At 44.6% G+C, this 20,472-nt stretch overlaps 2 protein-coding genes across 3 annotated transcripts; one reads left to right on the forward strand and one right to left on the reverse strand.

Moving 5' to 3' along the window:
• Nucleotides 1-137: 137 nt before the first annotated feature.
• On the reverse strand, nt 138-11,559 carry LOC136940424 (zinc finger CCCH domain-containing protein 7B-like). The gene is made up of 23 exons (XM_067232566.1): nt 11,442-11,559; nt 11,121-11,181; nt 10,939-10,975; nt 10,538-10,735; nt 10,264-10,422; nt 10,026-10,106; nt 9,806-9,862; nt 9,622-9,682; nt 9,304-9,530; nt 8,535-9,132; nt 8,366-8,424; nt 8,177-8,276; nt 7,864-8,019; nt 6,406-6,620; nt 4,114-4,214; nt 3,773-3,954; nt 3,496-3,581; nt 3,083-3,249; nt 2,606-2,711; nt 2,355-2,463; nt 1,837-1,979; nt 1,560-1,729; nt 138-1,372 (listed from the first exon to the last, which is right to left on the reverse strand). The coding sequence occupies exons 2-23, from the start codon at nt 11,177-11,179 to the stop codon at nt 1,192-1,194; spliced, it is 3,252 nt and encodes a 1,083-aa protein (XP_067088667.1). The 5' UTR covers nt 11,180-11,181; nt 11,442-11,559; the 3' UTR covers nt 138-1,191.
• A 337-nt stretch (nt 11,560-11,896) lies between these two features.
• Nucleotides 11,897-19,919, forward strand: rangap1a (RAN GTPase activating protein 1a). 2 transcript variants are annotated; one of them, XM_067232568.1, is made up of 16 exons: nt 11,897-11,997; nt 12,503-12,622; nt 12,853-12,980; nt 13,143-13,202; nt 13,518-13,697; nt 14,162-14,296; nt 14,475-14,633; nt 14,728-14,841; nt 15,075-15,174; nt 15,301-15,385; nt 17,504-17,654; nt 17,801-17,917; nt 18,023-18,128; nt 18,406-18,494; nt 18,822-18,979; nt 19,177-19,919. In XM_067232568.1, the coding sequence occupies exons 2-15, from the start codon at nt 12,511-12,513 to the stop codon at nt 18,945-18,947; spliced, it is 1,662 nt and encodes a 553-aa protein (XP_067088669.1). In that variant the 5' UTR covers nt 11,897-11,997; nt 12,503-12,510; the 3' UTR covers nt 18,948-18,979; nt 19,177-19,919. The 2 variants fall into 2 exon arrangements, with proteins under 2 accessions (XP_067088669.1, XP_067088668.1); XM_067232567.1 differs by having other exon boundaries at nt 18,822-18,943.
• The last annotated feature ends 553 nt before the right edge of the window (nt 19,920-20,472 follow it).

Raw genomic sequence — 20,472 nt, forward strand, 5'->3', positions numbered from 1 at the left:
GGGCCACAATGTAGACAACATCCTGACAGAGAAATATATCACAGAATTTGATCAGTAGCCTACATCGCAATCAGTCTAATAGGCCTGACATTTATCCTCAATAAATCGTAATAGTCCTAATAGAAAACAAGTAAAACAACCCTCTTAAAAAAGTTTACTCTGTAACAAAATAAATGATAAACAGCTGTCATTCACAAGTAAAAGTAACCTACAATACATACTGCTTTTCCTGTATATTAATTCAAATAATACAGTAAACACTATCTGAAAACATAGCCCTTCAACATAAATCACCAGTGATGTGTAGGCTACTGAACCTTTCCAGACAGTTCTTTTGTGTTTTCCACAGTCATGTCACTCATCTCAAGGCACTGAATAAACCCCTAGAAGAACATAGGATTGACCTAATAAACAAAAAATGTACACAACTTTAGTGCATTCAGTTTAAGATAGTTTGAAAGTGGTTAATCTGAAATGATATCAATTGTTCATTCACAACTTTGTGATTATGTTGTGCTACAAGCAGTTTCTTGCTATTACATTCAATATCATTTATGGGTCAACTACACATTCAGAGATAAGTCCTCTGGAAGTTGCAGTCCTTTGCTTCAAACACTCCTCAGTTAAGAGCCCCCTGCCTTGAGCACTCCTGGCATATAGTAGGATGCCATTCAAGCACCCCAGTTACCCATACATTATATAGCAACAAACTGATAAAAGGGTGACATCAGTCATCAGAATTCTACATCCAATCCATGGGAGTGCACCACTGGTTGACTGGGAAGGTCCCCTTCTGTTAACTCAAAGTGCATAGATAAGGTTAAACGAAGATTGCAAATACCATTTTGGCAAAGATATTATGAAGAGAACGATTAGGCACACACACATGGTTCTTCCTTTGAATGACTTCAAAGCACTGGTCTAGTTACTCAGCACAGAGATACTTTCAATTGACTAAAAGTTTATCAACAGGTCAAAGTAAATACGCTTAAGTCAGAAGTTTTACTCTGAAGTAAGCCAGTCAGTCTAGCCCATTTATGGGTCTGTGTTTGTAGCTCGACAGAAGAGTAAGCAAAATAAAAATGACCGCAAAATCTAGTATGTGGTATGAGTATGTGGGTAGAGATGTTGTGTGGTTTGTGTATGTTTGTGTGTATACTGTATGCATCGCTACATAGTGAAACAGGGGTTTCAACCCTGAAGGAGGAAGTTGTATTTCCCAAAGTCAAACTCGTTTGGCATGATGAGCATGTCCTCACGGGCCTTGGCTAGCTTGCGACGCAGGAAGTCCCGCCTCTCCTTCCACTCCACCAGCTCCTCCTCGCTGTGGGCGTAGTCGCAGCTCACACCATCCTCACAGACGCTCTCCAGCCTGTCAATCATAGCAACTTTGGTTCATGGTGTCGTTCGCCCAGGTAAGAGTTCCACCCCTCTGGCTCTACAATAATCTCCACATCATAAGCTTCAAGGCGTAAGCTCCGCGACTCGTAAGCCTCAGTGATCTGAGTGAATCACAAAGGGCTGAATGAGCAATATAGCCTCACACAGACAAGACTGACCTGGGGCACAGCGTGAAGTGGGGCCCAGGGAAGCGGTAGGCCCAGGCCAGGCTCTCGTCCTCTCCCTCACAGCTGAACACTCGGTCCTTGTGCTTCTCTGAGGAGATGTGCTGCTGCCACTGGCGCTCGCCGTTACTGTGCCTCCCGCAGAGACGGCAGTGGAAGCCGTTCTGTCACAAATGCACAAACACGGCAAACCGACACATCAGAAACCGCGCCGGCGCCGTACCTGCGTGGACGGAAGCGCACGCAATCAGAGGCGAGTCGAGCCGCTCACCATTGGCTCGGCAAAGTCGGTTGGCATGACGATGTACTTATCCTCGGAGCAAACGGGAGGTTGGGAGAGCCAGGCACCATCAGGTTGTCGGTCGTGACTGGTCAGAGACATCCACATGTCGTACATCTGCTGCATATCTTTCACTGCGGAAAGGGGATCAAAAGAAATGTTACACCTCTGGTCCGGCCAGATTCACTTCAGGATAGAGAATGTGAACAAAGAGACAGATATACTGTGAACAAAGAGCAGGAAATGTGCACTTGTCAAAGGTTTATTTGTCACATGCACCGCATAGCATCATCAGGAATGTAAAATTATTGTGACCTGTCAAGCGAACATCGAAACATCTAAAGTAGCATCACAAAGAAACGTATATATAAAAATAAATATATAGCATACAGCATAAATACATATACAAAGATAGATTCAAAGCAAAGTAGCACAAGCACAGAAGCAAAATAACGTAGCTAGCAAAGAAAAAAAAAGACCAGCGGTTTACAGTGTGTGGGTTCACATACAGTTCTGGTTCTTCATGTAGGTCCACACCTCCTTCTCATCCACACTGTGAGCGTAGGTGCAGTTCCCAGTAAAAGTGCATTTCCTCTGCTTCGCTATGTGGCCGCATATCTGAGGAGGGACACGTTTGGCGCACCGTCACGGCCAGTCAGGTTCCAGCGAGACGTCAAGCTCCTTGGTACGTTATTCACATTAAGTAGTTCCATATCTGAGGGAGGGGGGGGGGGAGGAATACGAGGAGAAGTGGACGCACCTCGTACTGCTGGGGGAAGGTCTTGGCATAGGGAAGAGGGCGCACCATCGCCCACTTCTTTCTCTCCAGGGACATCACCAACAGCACCCGGCGCTCCTTTGTCCAGCTGGGGCAGAAGGACCAGGAGGACCGCGAGAAGGAAGACATGTGACAGAAGTACAAGTGACAACATGAAACGGCAATTAGCATACATGGAGAGGGGGAGGAAGGATAAGAAGCAGGGAAGTGTGTGTGTGAGCTTGGTAGAGACAGAGAGGGAGGGAGAGAGAGGGGGGGAGAGAGAGATATAGAGAGAGGAAAAAAGGGAGGGCAGGGGGAATATAGAGAGGGTAGAGCAGAATAACTTAAAAGGGGCTAGTACTGTGTCACTACTACTGTGTAGTAATCTAAAGAAGGGGAGGAATGTCAAACGAAGCTAAAAGCACTCAACATAGAGTGCACACTCAATACTATGTACTAGTTAAGCTGTTTTCTTACCTGTGCCTGGCTTTGGCTGTGCAATACTTAAGGGCTTTATCTGGCTCACTGACCAGACCGTCCTTCCAGCACTGACCACAGACAAACTTCATCCTCATGTTCAGACCTTTACTTCCTCCTCCTCCTCTTGCGCCTCCTGTTGCTCGAGATTGCGGCACGCTCACAGGCTTTCGGTTCATGAGAAACACACAGATGCACCAGCCATAAGCATCAGTGATGGAAATACGAGAAAATGGAAGAGAGAATGAATCTAACCTACGGATATGGAGATATACAAGCTAAAGACTATATATTATAGAAGCTAAAGACTTTATCTACACAAAAGCTATACGCCATATTTATTTGAAAGCTACAGGTTATCGAGATTTAAAAGGCTGCTGTTGTGCAACCAGAATTTCTGCCTTCATTTTTACTTTGTTCCCTCTTTGCTTGTGTGCATTCTGCTCCAGTTTTTGCCAGTGTTTTGTAGACTCTAGCACGATTTCTTCAGGAGTGATACCTGGGTAGAAGACACACATAAGCACACACACAGACAGCAAAAACATGGACAACGACATGACAGCTACTGCCATCTACTGGCAGAAGATGAGAACGGTTATCGCGGTGAAATCCCTCCTGAGATCATCTCTGCGATTGTGTGTTCAAATGTTCCGTGTGCACCCTTTGCCCGAGCGACGGATTGGCCTGCACCTGTGTCTCTCTGCAGCATCCAGAACTTGAGCTCTATGACAGAGTGGGCGAACTGGCAGGTGTCCTCCCGCTGGCAGCCGTAGCGGATGGCATGGCGGCACACGTCATGATGGCACAGGGCGTGCAGAGGGCGGATCTTACTGTAGCTCACGCTGGTGGACCTCACCACGTGGACCAGGCACCTGCAAGGCACAGAGGGGGGGAGGGGGGCTCTAGCCAAGTTTTGTGTGTATGTGTGTGTGAATTTAGTCTGTGTGTGCCCCGTGTACAGTAACATCTTTCAGGGGGTTGAAGTGTGTGTGTGTGTGTGTGGGTGTGCGTGTGTGAAGAATGTTACTCACTTGTTGCCGTCGAACGGGTGAGGAGCAGAAAGGTTGGAGCACACGCCCGGTGCCTCTTCACTGCGCTTACTAATGATCCTGGGCTTACTGTCGTAACACTCCTGACAGACCGGGAGACGGAGCGCAAGAGAAAGAGAGACGAGACCGAGACACCATGAAAGGCGACAAAAAAGGACGATAAACAGAAAAGTAGAGGAGAAGAAGAAGAGGTTTGAAGTTAGTTTGGATCCATGCTTATTCTATGATATGAAAGATTTGGTCAATCAGTCATTGGTCAATAATCTCTCAAGGTTAGGATGGAAATATGTGTGGAGTGAGTTATGGTTGCAAGGATTTAAATGTGTTGTTTTATAGGTGACATGGGACAAGGTACTGTCGAGGAACGACCAGAGTGACCCTGTCTTTATCCTTCCGTTTATTTGATAAGGTTTAAAGATAAACAAGTGCAAACCATGAAACAAACACGCTAGACATTTTTAAAAGACAGCTTAAAACCTACCTTTTTACCAAAGCTTATTATTTATAATTTATCTAATTTGATCTCAGAAGGGTTTTACTACTTTTATTAGTTATATTATTGTTTGCTATTAATTATTACTTTTATCACTTGTATTATTGTTTTTTATTGATTCTATGTAAAGCACCTTGAGCTGCAATTTTTGTATGAAATGTGAAATATAAATAAAGTCTTATTATTATTATGACTATAACTATTTTTGACACTTTATTTGATGCTTTGTATAAGGTAGAATATGTTTGATCAGAATGTTGTAACCTAGATATGAAGGTGTAGACCATCGTATTTCTTTGTTAAGAACACTCTGTGCAGTTCTCAGCTCTATGATTTATTCATTTGTGTAAAAGAGACAGACAAAAAAGCATACTGTCTGGGACCTTAACTGTTCAGGTAACCTGATCAAATCAGCCTGTGAGCTGGAGAAGAAACAGGAAGTACCAGTTAGCGCCTGGTACCTACTGGTTCAAACAAGGAATTATTTTTGATTTAAGACCCTTAATAGTACAGACCCTTGGTAGAGACATATGTCAATGAGGGCTCTTGTTATATAAGGACTGAGTGCCTTCTGTCTGCAAGCTTGCATTAAACTCAATTCATGCACAGAACTCTAGGTCACTTGTGTTACTTGGAAGTATTCAGGACCGCCTCAGCGAACCAGGGAAGGAGACTGACCTAGGAGACCTAGATAAGCCTGAGAAACTGTATGTTAAGTTGAACTGTTCTCTGATGCATCAGTATATTTACCAATGTGTCCATCTATTGGTTAGTCAATGAGTCTGTTTGAATTGGTTAATCAGTTGGTTCATTAGTTCATCGTTTCTCTGTATAATGTCGTGGTTTATTGATTATTGGGCAGGGTGGCAGGCATGGGTGGTACTCAGTGGTGAGGAAGATAGGCCTATGTTTGCAGAGAAACATGTCCTGAACTAGTCAGGGGTTTTGGAAGGTTGAGAAGAGGACAACAGCAGATATGGTGCCAGAGCAAAATAGAATGTTCTCGAAGGAGAAAGGGGGGCCAGGGTGAGTCAGCTTTATAGGAGACTGGTATGTGTGCTTGGCACTCTAGGACAGTGAGGAATGGAGGTGCCAAGGCCTAACAGCTGGGAAAACTCATGATTGTAGGCCCTTTGGTTCGGTTGCCTCTGATTCCGGGATCTAGGTCCTTAAGAGTGGCAGGCCAAGCTGACCTAGCCAGGGAAGTGAGGAGATACACATGGAGGTCGGGTGACACATATTGGGTGGGGAGAAGGGGTGAACTAGGGTTTGAGGAGAAAAGGGAACATTTTTGAGTAGACATAGATATAGGGAGTGCGCATGCATGTTGGCTTTATCGAAGATAGGTTGGCCTTGGCCAAAACGTTGGAAGAGAAACTTCTCGAGCATTGTGAAATCATCATGCAGGGCTGATATGAGGAGATATTCCTCATATCAGCCTATATAAGATAATGTGTTCACGTGCGTGATTGCTTTTTGTGTCTTAAGTGTACTGCTGCTGCATTGCTGAATAAACCATCAAGCCATCTTAAATTTGAAAGATATTCCGTCTTTGACTCTATTTTTGATCTAAATCCTTTTGAACAAACTCCTAACTAAACTGGGTTCTGTTTGATATATTTCGAAGACCTTCCCCACAAAAACAAGCCAGTTGAAAACAAGGGCTTTTTCCTCCACAGGGACAATGGGTGAATACAGAGCACCAATAATGGCAATGGTCAAATGAGGAAATAAGCTCATGCTTTTGTGTGCTCGTGTGTTCTTGTTTGTGTCCACTTTACCTTACAGAGGAAGATGAACATGCCATTGTAGAGCTGCAGCAGATGCTTGATCGTGGGGACAGAGCCAGGGTTGGTTTGCGGCGGGCCGAACAGCAGGCCCCGGCTCAGAGCTCCCCTCCTTTCCTGGGTCCACACATCAATCTCCTGCTGGCAGAAGGCAAACATGCAGGCCTCCCCATACTTACAGCCTTTCTTCAGGCCAGACTGCAGTATCTCTGGATAGGGGGAAAAGGGGGCACAGCCATCCACTTCATCAAGTACAACCTTTATGAACACACTTATGAGTAGGTATCGACGTTTTGAAAAGTGTGTGTTTTTTTTGGGCCGTTGAGTGCACAGTCCAAATCTCTCTAAATCAACCACTAAACCATACTCACACACCGTGTGACGCCGGAATGTGTATTTTATCAACGTTTTGCATAAGAAACAATTAAGTAACCGTCAAACAGGCTGTTAAGATTTAGATTTGTATTATGCTGTAACAAGGAGTAAGTTACAGTGATAATATAAACTTTGAAGGCCTCTATGTATGCAACAATTCCTATGCCATTTTGTATTCCTTGAAACCATCTTTCTCTCTCCTTCTGTGTTGGTCGGTCAAGGACACAGCTGATATGGATAATCTGTGTTGTGTTAGACCGGCACCACCAGATGCAAACCCTAGTGGAGAGTGATTAACTGGCACTCATTTATGAATGATTCGAACTAATGGGGCTGCAATGTCTTGTTTTTATATATCAAGTGTTAATACTGTATAATGCTCTCTGACTTTGCAAAGCCACTAAGAGACTTGTGTCGAGTTATTTCTTTGAAATCTACAACTCTCCATCTGATTGCCATTAGTGAAAGCAAATAGTGGAATTGATGTCACAGCATAAGTGAAGAGTGAGAATGATTGTGTGTGGATTGAGTGGTCTTCCACAATATCTGCATTGTTTTAGTTAGGTTGCTATGTGCGGCACATCATTTGTGTTCATTTGTCTGTGTAGACATTTTATTCAGTGTTTACAACTACTCTATACTCTGATATTGGGCAGCATCCTTTTATACAACTGTGTAGTGTTAACTCCCTTGTTTTGATAACACATTCTACATGTTTCTTCTGGACCTTGAGGTGAATCTTTGGTCATTATCCAAATGGCCTTTACTCTAACCACTGGTGTTCATGTGGGTTTCACCCAGTCTGTGAGCTCAATATTATTTATTTTTAAGTGTTTGTGTAGTTTAAGGAACACTGTAAACATCCTCTGTAGGTGAAGTACAGAACAGACAGGGGTCTTTAAGCACTTCCAACATTCTTCCTTCGGACCACAGTACAGTATGTACGTAAACAGAGTTTCAAACTGAAGCTATCATGACCTGAGGGTGGTAATTTCATATGTGTCATTGTATCTGGGCATGGCCTTAAAAAAGGAGAATACCCAGCTGAAAGTGTGACCAGAGCTTAGCAGTCCTCACCCTTGCAGAGGACATAGGGTCCAAAGACCTGGGTCTTGATGGGCCTCGCCCTCACTCTCATCCAGAGAGACTCAGCCCTGCTTCTGCAGAGCAGGATGTCCCGCCTACAGTTATGGACCAAGTCTGGCTGGTGCTGGACATCAAAGATCCCTGGGCCTGGGAGGAAATAAGGGGGGCAGAGTTAGAAAGAGAGAGAGGGGGGGGGGCGTAATCAGAGGGAGATTGTTGGAGAGAGAGAGAGAGCGGAGGTCAGTGTGTGTGTGTGTGTGTGTGTGTGTGTATGTGTGTCTGTGTGTAGGGGTGGGGGTGCTACCTGTGCTGATGTAACAGGTGAAGCAGGCCTGCAGGAATATGTGGGTGGAGGCCAGAGGGTTCTGGTATAGCCGGGACATGACTGAGCCTCCATGGTTGTTCTGGAACGCAAAACAGCTTTCAGTTAGAATACCATCAAGACAAATATAACATGTCAATGACAAAATCAACAGAAAAAGACAATTCTTACGGTATAGTTAGACTTGGTTGAGCGTGATGCAGGCGGTGCACTGAGGGACCTCCCACCACCTTGTTAAAAGAGGAGACATTCTATTCAACACATACATTTTTACTGTATTGTACAAAAACAATACTATGTGTTTTGGCTTTTTACATAACCCTACCCTCAGTGCACTCACCAGACTGGGTGAACTCAGAGGGGGAGACCAGCCTGCCTCCGCCAACTGCCTTGGATGTGAGTGCGGGTGCAGAGGCGCCCTCTAGTGGCGAGAAGTTGTCGAGCGAATCGAGGGAATCCAGTGCGTTCAGGGGATACACAGCCATTTCAGGTGGGCCCCCATCGCCCAGGACAGGGATGCTGTCGGGGGTATTCAAGAAGTCAAGTCCCTCGAGGTCAAGGTCGTTCAATTCGTCTCCGGTGGCTGCCATGGGGGGAGCCTCAGCTCCACTGCCTAGAAAGGGGGCCAGGTTGTCTAAAGAATCCAGGGCATTTATTTCCATCAGGGCATTAAGTGATGGTTGGAGGGCACTGCCATCGCCACCCCCCCCATGAGCTGGGAAATTATCCAAGGCATCAAGGCCATCAAGGGAATCCAGGGAACTCGGTGCTGTGCTGGGGTCCTCCCCTTTGGGGCGAAAGGTGTCCAGGGAGTTGAGCTGGCTGACTGCAGAGGTGAAGAATGCTGGGGGGAGCTTGGGAGAGGGCGCGGGGAGGGCCAGGCCATAAGTCTGAACGGGGCTAGATGTGAACATGCAGGGCTCAGTGGGAAAGGAAGCCTGGATATGGGTTTGGGTGGGAGACATGGGTGGAGGGGGAGTTGGGGGTGGGAAGGAAATGGGAGAAAAAGCAGAGTGCCGATGGTTATGAATCCCAGCAAATGGAAAGAAAAATATGCAACCTTTTTTGTTGTTGGTTATTCTCAACTTGTCATGCAATCTGATGCTCACCTCAGTTGCTTCTAGCTCATTAGAAAAACTGTCCAGGAGGGTGTCTAGATCATCCCCTATCAAATCCAAGTCTCCAGGAGCCTCGGGCCCTGAGTGGAGAAGGCCTTGGGGGCCTTGTCCAGGGCTGTCGACACACCGGCTGGAACTCATAGATCCAGCTGCAGGGAGTGAGGTGTCACCATCACGGCCTGGTATCCTGGCAGGTGGAGGCGTGTCTGAGAAGCCACCTGAAAATGGGACAGAAGAGGAGAAGGAACAAGAGTTTATATGGAAAGCGGTTTCTGGCATGTACTGAAGGTGATGATCATCTAAACTCACTTTGAGAGTAATTCGTACTTGGTGCGATGTCCCTCAAGGAATACATTCTATTGGCTGAAATCTAGAGGGTGAGAAGGAAGAAGAAAAAAGATGGCACTGGTTCACTTTGCAAACATCCCGCAATATATGAAACCTCAGTCAGATCATTTTATTTTGTATTCTGTATATACAGTAGAGCACTTGCCTTATCCATATGATGACCTGTGGTACCATTACTGTCACTTTCAGTAGCAGCTGGCTCCTTTAAAGGGGGGGGGGGGGTTCAAATACTCAATATGGAGTTTCAATTACTCGATATGATCAACATTTCCTAAGTTGTTATGGAGAATTTGATGAAAGTAGATATCAACGGCTTTTAGCAACCCCTTACAGTCCTGGAACAAGTCTGAAAATCGGATGCTCACCTTAGAGCTAACATAGGCTTTGCGGACCCTCATGCCCAGTCTATTAGCCAGTTCCCGTGCCAGCTCATTGGCTTGTTTGTCCTATGAGTGGAGATAAACAAAATGATATAAGGACACAAACTATCTGTTTGAACAAGTACAATCAACTTGTCATGTGAAAGTGTGATAACTAAGCATGGGGCCATAGAGATATAAATATCTATGAAGTTGTCTTGCGACTGTCCTATAGATGACTTACGTTAGGAGCCGTGAGCAGGCAGCCAATGCTGCAGTTGTAGGCCTCCCTGTATCGTCCCAGCTCCTTAAGACATAGGGCCTTCCTGTACAGAGCCCTGCGACTGCCCTTACACACTGCCAGCGCATGGTCACAGTCCTGAATGCACCGCTCATACTTCTCCTGAGAGAGAAGGAATCAATGATAGTGGACTGAGGGTTGTGTGTGTGTGTTTGTGTGAAACAATAATAATACAATTCTCAACATCAGTGATATTTTTTCTCTATATATATCTTACCATGCTGTGATAGGTGCTGGCCCGGTTCACATATAGGCTCTCCAACAGGGCTGGAGGGATGCCCAGGTCCTTTGACTGGGCATACTGAGCCACATTCACCCCTTCCGTAAAGTTTGTAATGGCCTGGTCCCACTGCTCCTCCCTGAATGACACATTCCCCTCATCCAGGAGGTTGCAAATAAGCTGGGTCAGAACGCCCTGGAGTAGAGATTGTAACAGTGGGAGGGGCAAGGACAGAGAGGGAGGATAAGTAAAGAGAAAGGAGTTGTGAAATGTTTGGGAAATGGGAATGCACACAAACTTCCAACAGATATTTGGGGCAGTAAGTTGAGGTTGTGGGAATTATGACCATGGTCACAATAGACAGTCTTAAAAGAAAAACACATTTTTCATAACCTTACCTCATTGCTGTTGGGCTTTGGATAAGGCAAAGATGGCCTATAGGAGAAATGAGTTTTTTCCAATATCAACAAGTGAAAGCAAAAACTTTACCAATATCCTTCTACTCATTTGATATTAGCCATTTACAAAAAAATCTTTATGCAAACCTAGAGCAACAATATTAGTATGAATCTATTCTAACCGTATGAATGAAAGTCCTTTCTGTATTTCGTTTTTGCGCTTCTGCCGTTCCGAGTCCATAGCTGTACAATCACATGCGCGAAAACAGATGTAAACATCAGGCTTTTTGAAGAATATTTGCAGACTGAGTGGCAGGTAACAGTGGTTAATGAAGTAACTTTTTTACAAATAAAAGAAATACAGATGGACACTGTAGGACCACACTATCTGTAAAATACATTTTAAAAAAATATATATAGAAAGCTACTCGAGCTACATTTTAAGGGCGTTCGCCTAATTACATTTTCTGCAAGAACGTGCAACAAATAAACTCGAGACTCACCTGTCAAGAAACATAAAGTCGGTGTTTTACTAGTAGTGGTAGTTAAGGTCTACACATACAGCACAGAACATTTCCAGTCGTGGACAACAATATCCTTTACAACCCTGAAGAATACTACTGTATCTCTCTCTAGCAGCTAGCATACGTGAGCAGATTCAACAGAACAGTTTCACTTTCCTCGAATAGCCCTTACCACTACCCCGTTGTGTTACCGAATCTAGGTCCTACAGATAGTATGGTTCGTGGAAGGCGACATCCGAATACATGTAATAAAATGCAAAACTACATTTCACTATTTTTTTTAATTGAAAATGACATAATCGGATTTGTTGTTGGGCTTGCTTTTAATAGCAAAACAACTGAAGACAGACACTATCCAAATGTTATTAGAACTACAAGTCCCATCACCACATCTCGCTGTTTCTTTCACTTACCAGACCGGGTTGTGTGGTCTGGTTTGAAAGAACAGAGCGAGCGGGAGACAGCGAGTGTTAGCTTCGGCCTTAAACATAGCACTCTTAACAACAGGGTTGAGATCCATAAACATTTGCATTTGGTGAGCTTATAAACACTGTTCATAATTTGCACGAAATACGTTTAATTGACAACAATAAGAGCTGTTGTCCATGGACAGTTGACAAGGAAGAGTTAGCTGTTTAACATTAGCTAGCTAGCTAACCAGCAAATGTGTGTTGCTGGAAGGCCGTTCTAGTGCTTGCCACTTGTAGCTTGGTTATTAAGAATGAAAGTCGAGTCGCATGTAAACATTTAGCACTAAACTGACGGGAAACATTTCGACTACCCGTAACGGTAGCTCTATATTCAAATGCCAGCTCTATACTTTTCTATGTAGCTAGCTGTGTACTAAACTAACGTTAGTTGTAGGCAGCAGTAATCAGCATGAGAATAAACCAGCTCATGACTGAGGCACTCATAATAATCCTTACATGGCCGTTAGATTCGTGTAAACTAATGATTATGTAATTTGGGCACTGAACATTAGAGCTTATAAAAGAGAACAGGCACATGGTATAACTAAGTGTGTTTGTGTATGTGCATAGGTGTTCCAATGGCAACCGATGATGTATCACAGTTGGCTGACTCTCTGGCCAAAACTCAGGTGGTTGAGGGAGAGTTGAGCTATAAGGGCCAGGGGCGCAAACTGGACAATGCACAGTCTGGTGAGTATGCATGTACGCCTTACATTTTATACCTTGATGTAAGTCATACCTTAATATTCACACATATGTTGATATTCCCTTGATATTTCCAGTCGAATCAAACGTATTTTTATAGCACTAAATCTCAAATGCCAATTTGACATGATCACCATAGCATGTCATACACAATTCTCTAACTCACAATTTCTTCCCTGTGTTTCTCTTTCTCGCACACCTTTCTTCTCCTTCAGTGGAAGAAATTGTTAAGGAGATCCAGGACTTCCAGGGTCTTCAGGCTCTGAGGCTGGAGGGGAACACCATTGGTGTGGAGGCTGCACAGGCTATCGCTAAGGCTCTGGAGACCAAGAGCGAGTTTAAGGTGCCAACCAGCCGTCGAGTGGTATACGGGATGTCTTTAGAAGTTTCAGTGTGGGGGTGTTCGGGCTGTTCCAACCAGAAGCCATGTTAAAAGAAGATCATCTGAAATGCTGTCAGTGTCACTCAATTTCTCTTGCTGTTGCTTTCTGTGTCTCTTCTCCAGTGCTGTTACTGGAGTGACATGTTCACTGGCCGACTGCGTTCTGAGATCCCTCCTGCTCTGGTGAGATGTCTCTGCTGCTAAATTGAATGCAGGATTGCATTTCCAAATTCAGAACCTCCCCTTTTCTAATGATGGATATCCAGTGTCAGGGCGTGTTTGACTGCTCTGGACTTTAAATGCGACTAATCAGTAAATCTTATGTGAATGTAGCAGCGGGTAGGAGAGGCAGGCCCACACACCCTTCTCTCTCTCTCTCTCTCTGCAACTCTGTCAGGTCGCTGATTTACTTATGAGAGCAAATGAACCTAAGATGCATGTTTGACATAACAATGGGCCTGAGCCTCAAACATGTTTGACCGTCTGTCGTGTTGGTAGAACTCCCTGGGCGATGCCCTGATGAAGGCAGGGGCCAGGCTGACCGTGCTGGACCTCAGTGACAACGCCTTCGGACCGGATGGGGTCAAGGGCATCGAGAGGCTGCTGAAAAGCACTGCCTGCCACACGCTGCAGGAGCTGAAGCTCAATAACTGTGGCATGGGCATCGGAGGAGGAAAGGTGAGTGTGTTCGGTTTAGATGAGACCAATCGGATTACCGATTCATTTATCCCCCTCAGCTGTAAAGCTTTAGAATTGTAGGTAATGTTTAGTAGGAAGATCATTAAAGTGATTTACTTTAAATGTGTTTTATGTGTTTGTTTTGGTTGTATGGGATTGATTGTTTTAGATGCTCATATGCTGCATACCAAATTTCCCCAAGGAAATTAATAAAGATGAACTGAATTGTTATAAGACCAGTTTCCCTAGACACCATATAAATCGAGTTCTTCAACTTGAAAAAAGTGCATGGAGATTCAGTATTGAAAGAGCTTTTAGTTTATTTGTTCCTTATCTGTGACTAGCCTGAACCCGGTGTACTGGGACTGGCCTTGATCAAGCTTTTCTGGCATTATGAAGACATGTTTTGGCTGCTGCTTTAGATACATAGAGCATCAATGTAGCTGTATTTGTGTTGTTTGCAGATCTTGGCTGCAGCATTAACAGAGTGCCATAAACAATCCACTGCCAAAGGTAACCCCCTCAGATTAAAAGTGTTCATCGCCGGACGGAACCGCCTAGAGAACGATGGGGCTACAGCTCTAGCCCACGCCTTCCAGGTACAAATACACCCATTACATTCTCTGGAAGTCACATCCCGCATTGTACACATCCAGAGTTGTTCGTTGTAAGTTGTTGCGATAAAGATAATTGGCTCTTTGATTACTGTGATATTTAGATAATTACTGTGGAATCAGTTCCATGTCCACTGAACACTTTTTCTCCCCCTTTCCACAGTTGATGGGCAGTCTGGAGGAGGTGCACATGCCCCAGAATGGCATCAACCACCCAGGGGTGACAGCCCTGGCCACTGCCGTGCAGCACAACCCTGACCTCCGCGTCCTCAACCTCAACGACAACACCTTCACCAAGAAAGGAGCCATCGCCATGGCCCAGGTACACCCATTTGGACCGGCCACACGTGTGTGTTTGTGTGTGTTTTGTCTCGGTGAGTGTATTTCTGTACTAACAGTCTATGCGTCTTCCCAAGGGCCTGAAACATCTCCGCAGTGTCCAGGTGATTAACTTCGGTGACTGTCTGGTGCGTTCCGAGGGGGCCATTGCTATAGCAGAGACCGTGTCAGAGGGCCTGCCCATCCTCAAGGTGAGCAACAGCCCTTCAGTGCAGGGACACCTCTTGGGACATACTGGATGTTGTACTTATTAGTTAATGGAGGGGCTTCTGGGGCCGTGGAATGGTAGCCACAGTCTCTGACAACCTCCATCACGTGTCACAAAGAACATCTATTACGCTGTTTGACAGATTTTCAAACTCATAGAGTTGAATTTTTCCTAGTTTGTTCTAATTGATTAGCCTGCGTTCGTCTCTCCTCTCAGGAGTTGAATCTTTCGTTCGGGGAGATCACAGAGGAAGCTGCTCTTGTGGTGGCACAGGCTGTCCAGGGAAAAGATCACCTGGAGAAGCTGGACCTGAATGGTACACTCACAGTTTACATTAAGCATTCTTTACGTCCCATGCTTCGAATCCTTTTTTTTTTTTTTTTTAAGCTGTTTGAATCAGCACCTGAATCAGCACCACACAATGTCCATTTCCTCTCCTCAGGTAACTGTCTAGGAGAGGACGGCTGTGAAGCTCTGAGAGAGACCATGGACAGCATGGACATGGGCAACCTGCTGGGATCCCTCAGGTACGCATGACTTCTAGCCCCCCGTTTGATTTTTGGGAGAGAAACAGTCAAACAAAGTCTGCTTGGACCTTGCGAAATACAGTTAGGTCCATAAGTATTTGGACATTGACACAATTTTCATCATTTTGGCTCTGTATACCACCACAATTGAAATGAAACAATCAAGATGTGCTTTAAGTGCAGACTTTCAGCTTTCATTTCAGGGTATTTACATCCAAATCAGGTGAACGGTGTAGGAATTACAATAAATTTTATATGTGCCCCCCCCCCTTTTTTAAGGGACCAAAAGTAATTGGACAATTGGCTGCTCAGCTGTTCCATGGCCAGGTGTATGTTATTCCCTCATAAAGGGAGTTCGTTATTTCATTGACAAGGAGCAGATAAAAGGTCTAGAGTTCATTTCAAGTATGGTATTTGGAATCTGTTACATTTACATTTAGTCATTTAGCAGACGCTCTTATCCAGAGCGACTTACAGTAAGTACAGGGACATTCCCCCGAGGCAAGTAGGGTGAAGTGCCTTGCCCAAGGACACAACGTCAGTTTGCATGACCGGGAATCGAACTGGCAACCTTCGGATTACTAGTCCGACTCCCTCACTGCTCAGCCACCTGACTGTTGCTGTCAACTCTCAATATGAAGTCCAAAGAGCTGTCACCATCAGTGAAGCAAGCCATCGTTAGGCTGAAAAATCAAAACAAATCTAAGAGATAGCAAAAACATTTTGGCCAAATCAACTGTTTGGTACATTCTTAAAAAGAAAGAACGCACTGGTGAGCTCAGCAACACCAAAAGACACGGAAGACCACGGAAAACAACTGTGGTGGATGACAGAAGAATTCTTTCCCTGGTGAAGAAAAACCCCTTCACAACAGTTGGCCAGATCAAGAACACTCTCCAGGAGGTAGGCGTATCTGTGTCAAAGTCAACAATTAAGAGAAGACTTCACCAGAGTAAATACAGAGGGTTCACCAGAAGATGTAAACCATTGGTGAGTCTCAAAAACAGGAAGACCAGATTAGAGTTTGCCAAAAAAACATCTAAAAGAGCCTGTACAGTTCTGGAACAACATCCTATGGACAGATGAGACCAAGATCAACTTGTACCAGAATGATGGGAAGAGAAGAGTATGGAGAAGGGAAGGAACTGCTCATGATCCAAAGCATACCACCTCATCAGTGAAGCATGGTGGAGGTAGTGTTATGGCGTGGGCATGTATGGCTGCCAATGGAACTGGTTCCCTTGTATTTATCGATGATGTGACTGCTGACAAAAGCAGTAGGATGAATTCTGAAGTGTTTCGGGCAATATTATCTGGTCAGATTCAGCCAAATGCTTCAGAACTCATAGGACGGCGCTTCACAGTGCAGATGGACAATGACCCGAAGCATACTGCGAAAGCAACCAAAGAGTTTTTTAAGGCAAAGAAGTGGAATGTTCTGCAATGGCCAAGTCAATCACCTGACCTAAATCCAATTGAGCATGCATTTCACTTGCTAAAGACAAAACTGAAGGGAAATTGCCCCAAGAACAAGCAGGAACTGAAGACAGTTGCAGTAGAGGCCTGGCAGAGCATCACCAGGGACGAAACCCAGCGTCTGGTGATGTCTATGGGTTCCATACTTCAGGCTGTCATTGACTGCAAAGGATTTGCAACCAAGTATTAAAAGTGACAATTAGATTTATGATTATGTTAGTTTGTCCAATTATTTTTGGTCCCTTAAAAAGGGGGGGGCCACATATAAAATGTGTTGTAATTCCTACACCGTTCACCTGATTTGGATGTAAATACCCTAAAATTAAAGCTGAAAGTCTGCACTTAAAGCACATCTTGATTGTTTCATTTCCAATCCATTGTGGTGGTATACAGAGCCAAAATGATGAAAATTGTGTCAATGTCCAAATACTTATGGACCTAACTGTATATCCGTAAATCACATATTTTGTTTCTTTTGTGTCAATGTGTTCCACACCTGGGACTGGGGTTTGAGGGTTTCAAAATCAAACATGTTTTGTCATCTTCTACTTACAGGTGGAAACTAACTCTGGGTTGTGAACAGTGTTTACTATCCATATCTAAGCTCTAACGCTGGTTTCCTCATCATGTCTTATTTCCCAGTGATGACGAAGGGGAGCCAGAGGATGATGAAGACGACGATGACGATGAGGAGGATGACGAGGAAGATGTTGATGAGGAGGAGGTGGAGGAGGAGGAAGAGGAGGAGGAGGAGGAGGAAGAAGAGGAGGAGGAGAATGGCAGTGTGGACCAGGTTAGAGACTCTGGGATTTAAGAGAACCCTCTTGTTCTGTAGATTAGACCAGTCCTTGTCCAGGGAGACATAGCACCCATATGGCTCTAGATTAGAACATATCACTTTGCTTATTGCTTGACGTCTGACCTTCCTGTCCCTCACAGGTGTCCACCCCCCCGTCCGCCCCGCGGCCCCCAGACGTGTCCTCCTTCCTTAGCTTTCCTTCCCCAGACAAGCTGCTCCGATTGGGGGCCAAGAGGGCTGTTCTAATCCAGCAACAGGTACACGCACACACTTTCTCATCCCTCCGCACCTGCTGGTTACACTTGGTCTGACTCTGAACAGGATCTGGTAGATGGTGGTGCGTGACTTTCTTGTCTGTACAGGTGGATGTGGTGGATGCTGGGAAGACTGCAGAGGCCTTCCTCAAGATCTCTTCAGTGTACAAGGAGGAGGATGAGGAGGTCAAGGCTGCAGTACTGGACAGTGTTGGTAAGAGTCCCTCTAAGAAACAGGTTATATTTCATATTTTATATCCAAGGCATTGGGTGTTCACTTTAGAAGCATTATTTCTTTGGAAAGTACTTTGTTCTTAGAAGACTTAAACCTCTACCATAAGGGAAATTATGGGTATGATTCTGATGAATAAGAAATACCAATAATTTCATAATCATATGATTATGATCATGAAATTATGGGTATTTCTTATTTTCTTAAAGAGAGAAAATATATTTAGTTCTTCCTTCTCTTTTTTTTGTTCCTCATGCAGATGCAGTTCTAAGAAAAGCATTCTCCAGTCCTTCCTTTGAAGGCTACACCTTTGTATCATCTATATTAGTGATGCTGGGACTCCTCAAGGTATTTGTCCATTAAACACATCTTCCTTTCCATGCTGCTTTGATCCTGTTTGGGGGAAAAAAACTGTTGAAAAATGTTTTTATTTGAACAAAAGATGTCCCCTCATCTTACGTCGCAACTCATAATATCTGGCGACAGGGGAATCGTCCTAAGAGAGGGACACCAACTTTCACGTTGGTTCTTCACTTAACCTGAAGGTTGGTTCTTCACTTAACCTGAAGGTTAACCTGAAGGTCAAGTGAAGACTTGACCCTTTGAGAGAAAAAGCAAACATGTTGCTGTCCCTCACATTCATTCTCTCCCCCTCCCCTGCCCGTGTGGTGTCAGAGTGAGGACAAGGTGAAGCCGGTGCGCGTGGTGCCTGGTCACCTGCAGGCCCTGGAGCACGCTGTGCGTCAGGACTACTTCCCTAAGGAGCACATTGCCGTGTTGAAGGCCTTCATGTCCCGGTAAGGACGTGTGAGGGGCGGCGGCACAGCTCACAGGTACCCCCTCCAACTGCAGACACACAGCGTGTCTGTCTCTGTTTCCCTCTCGTACTCTCTCACAAATAGGCGCTCTACACGCCTTATGTTGCTAAGTCTTGTTCTGGTGCTATTAAGTGGAAAATGCATTGTTTTGCTTTTATACAGTGTTGTCATTGTGTTTGTGTGCGTGTGTATGTCTGTGCGTGGCCCTCCAGACACAGCGAGGCCCTTGAGTCGTGCTGCGGAGCCAGGACCTGCCTCCAGTCCACACTGCAGAGGGTCCAGTCTGAGAGCTGAGCCACACAAGACCACCAATGCACAACCCACCCGCTCTACCTGGACTAAACCCCAACTAGGAGGGGCACTGAACACCGCGATGGACTGAAGAATTGACACTCCACTGACACAGAGGAGTGAGCCGACGCACACAAGGATTAACCACATCGAAGCACACTTCTGCTCTGATCCCTGCCTTTGACAGAGAGGAGAGAGACGGACTTACACAAGCATGGGAGCTATATCATGGACTTTTTTTGTGGAATAGAATTAGGTTGTTAACTGTGGGACTGACTGACTGAACCTTTAGACACGCACACACGTTCTCACAGTGGGACACATCTATGGTGGGAGTTTTAGATTGTACTGTGGCGAGGTGGTGTGGACAAACTTCTGGTCTCCTGGTTTACTCCTGTATTGTACTCACAAAATACATATGAAAGGTTTAAAAAAAACAAAAAAAAACATAGAAAGATGGATAGAAAAATGTTGGAAGACAATGCTGGGGCTACAGGAAGCGACAAATCGTATCTGTGTATTAATACAGTAGTAACAATCAAAAGGGAAGAGCAGAAAAACTGGGATCTCTGCTTGTTAATGGTATTGATCAGATACAGTACTGAGTTGTAATCAGCTGGAATAACACAGACCTCAAAATAAAATATAGTTCAATTGAAATGTACTGCAGGAGTAGCTTGTTTCTTGGCTTTGACCAACGATTTAAATGTAACTTAATGATTTGCCAATATGTCCGGGTAAAATGGCAAATTTGTTTTTACAGTACAGCACAAAGTTGGATATTGTTCATTTGAAGAGGACATGGCTTTAAGTAAATGTTGAAGTATGTGTCCTTACACTTGATCTGGAAATTATATCAGGCTGACAGTGCTCTTTAGAATGAATACTGTATTTGTAGTAGATCTGGTCATCTGTCTAGTTTAGGACATGGCATGATGGCATGAGACATTGCCAACAGACATTAAGGTCATTTTTTGGCACATCAAACAATCAAAACACAAAAATCATCCAGTTCTTTTTTGACATGTGTTATGGGGCACTTTTATCTATCTAGTAAGCAATGTGAAGGCCAATGACTCCCACAGACTATCTTAAGAGACAGTCCAATGCTTATTCTCAAAGACTAGGGTCTTTGTTTATGCTCAACTTTCTTTGAGCACTTTGCCAGTGAAATCTTTTACAGTTTCAACATTAAACTTAGAAGAGAAAACTTTGGA

Source organism: Osmerus mordax, chromosome 3, assembly GCF_038355195.1.
Source record: "Osmerus mordax isolate fOsmMor3 chromosome 3, fOsmMor3.pri, whole genome shotgun sequence".
Classification (NCBI taxonomy): domain Eukaryota; kingdom Metazoa; phylum Chordata; class Actinopteri; order Osmeriformes; family Osmeridae; genus Osmerus; species Osmerus mordax.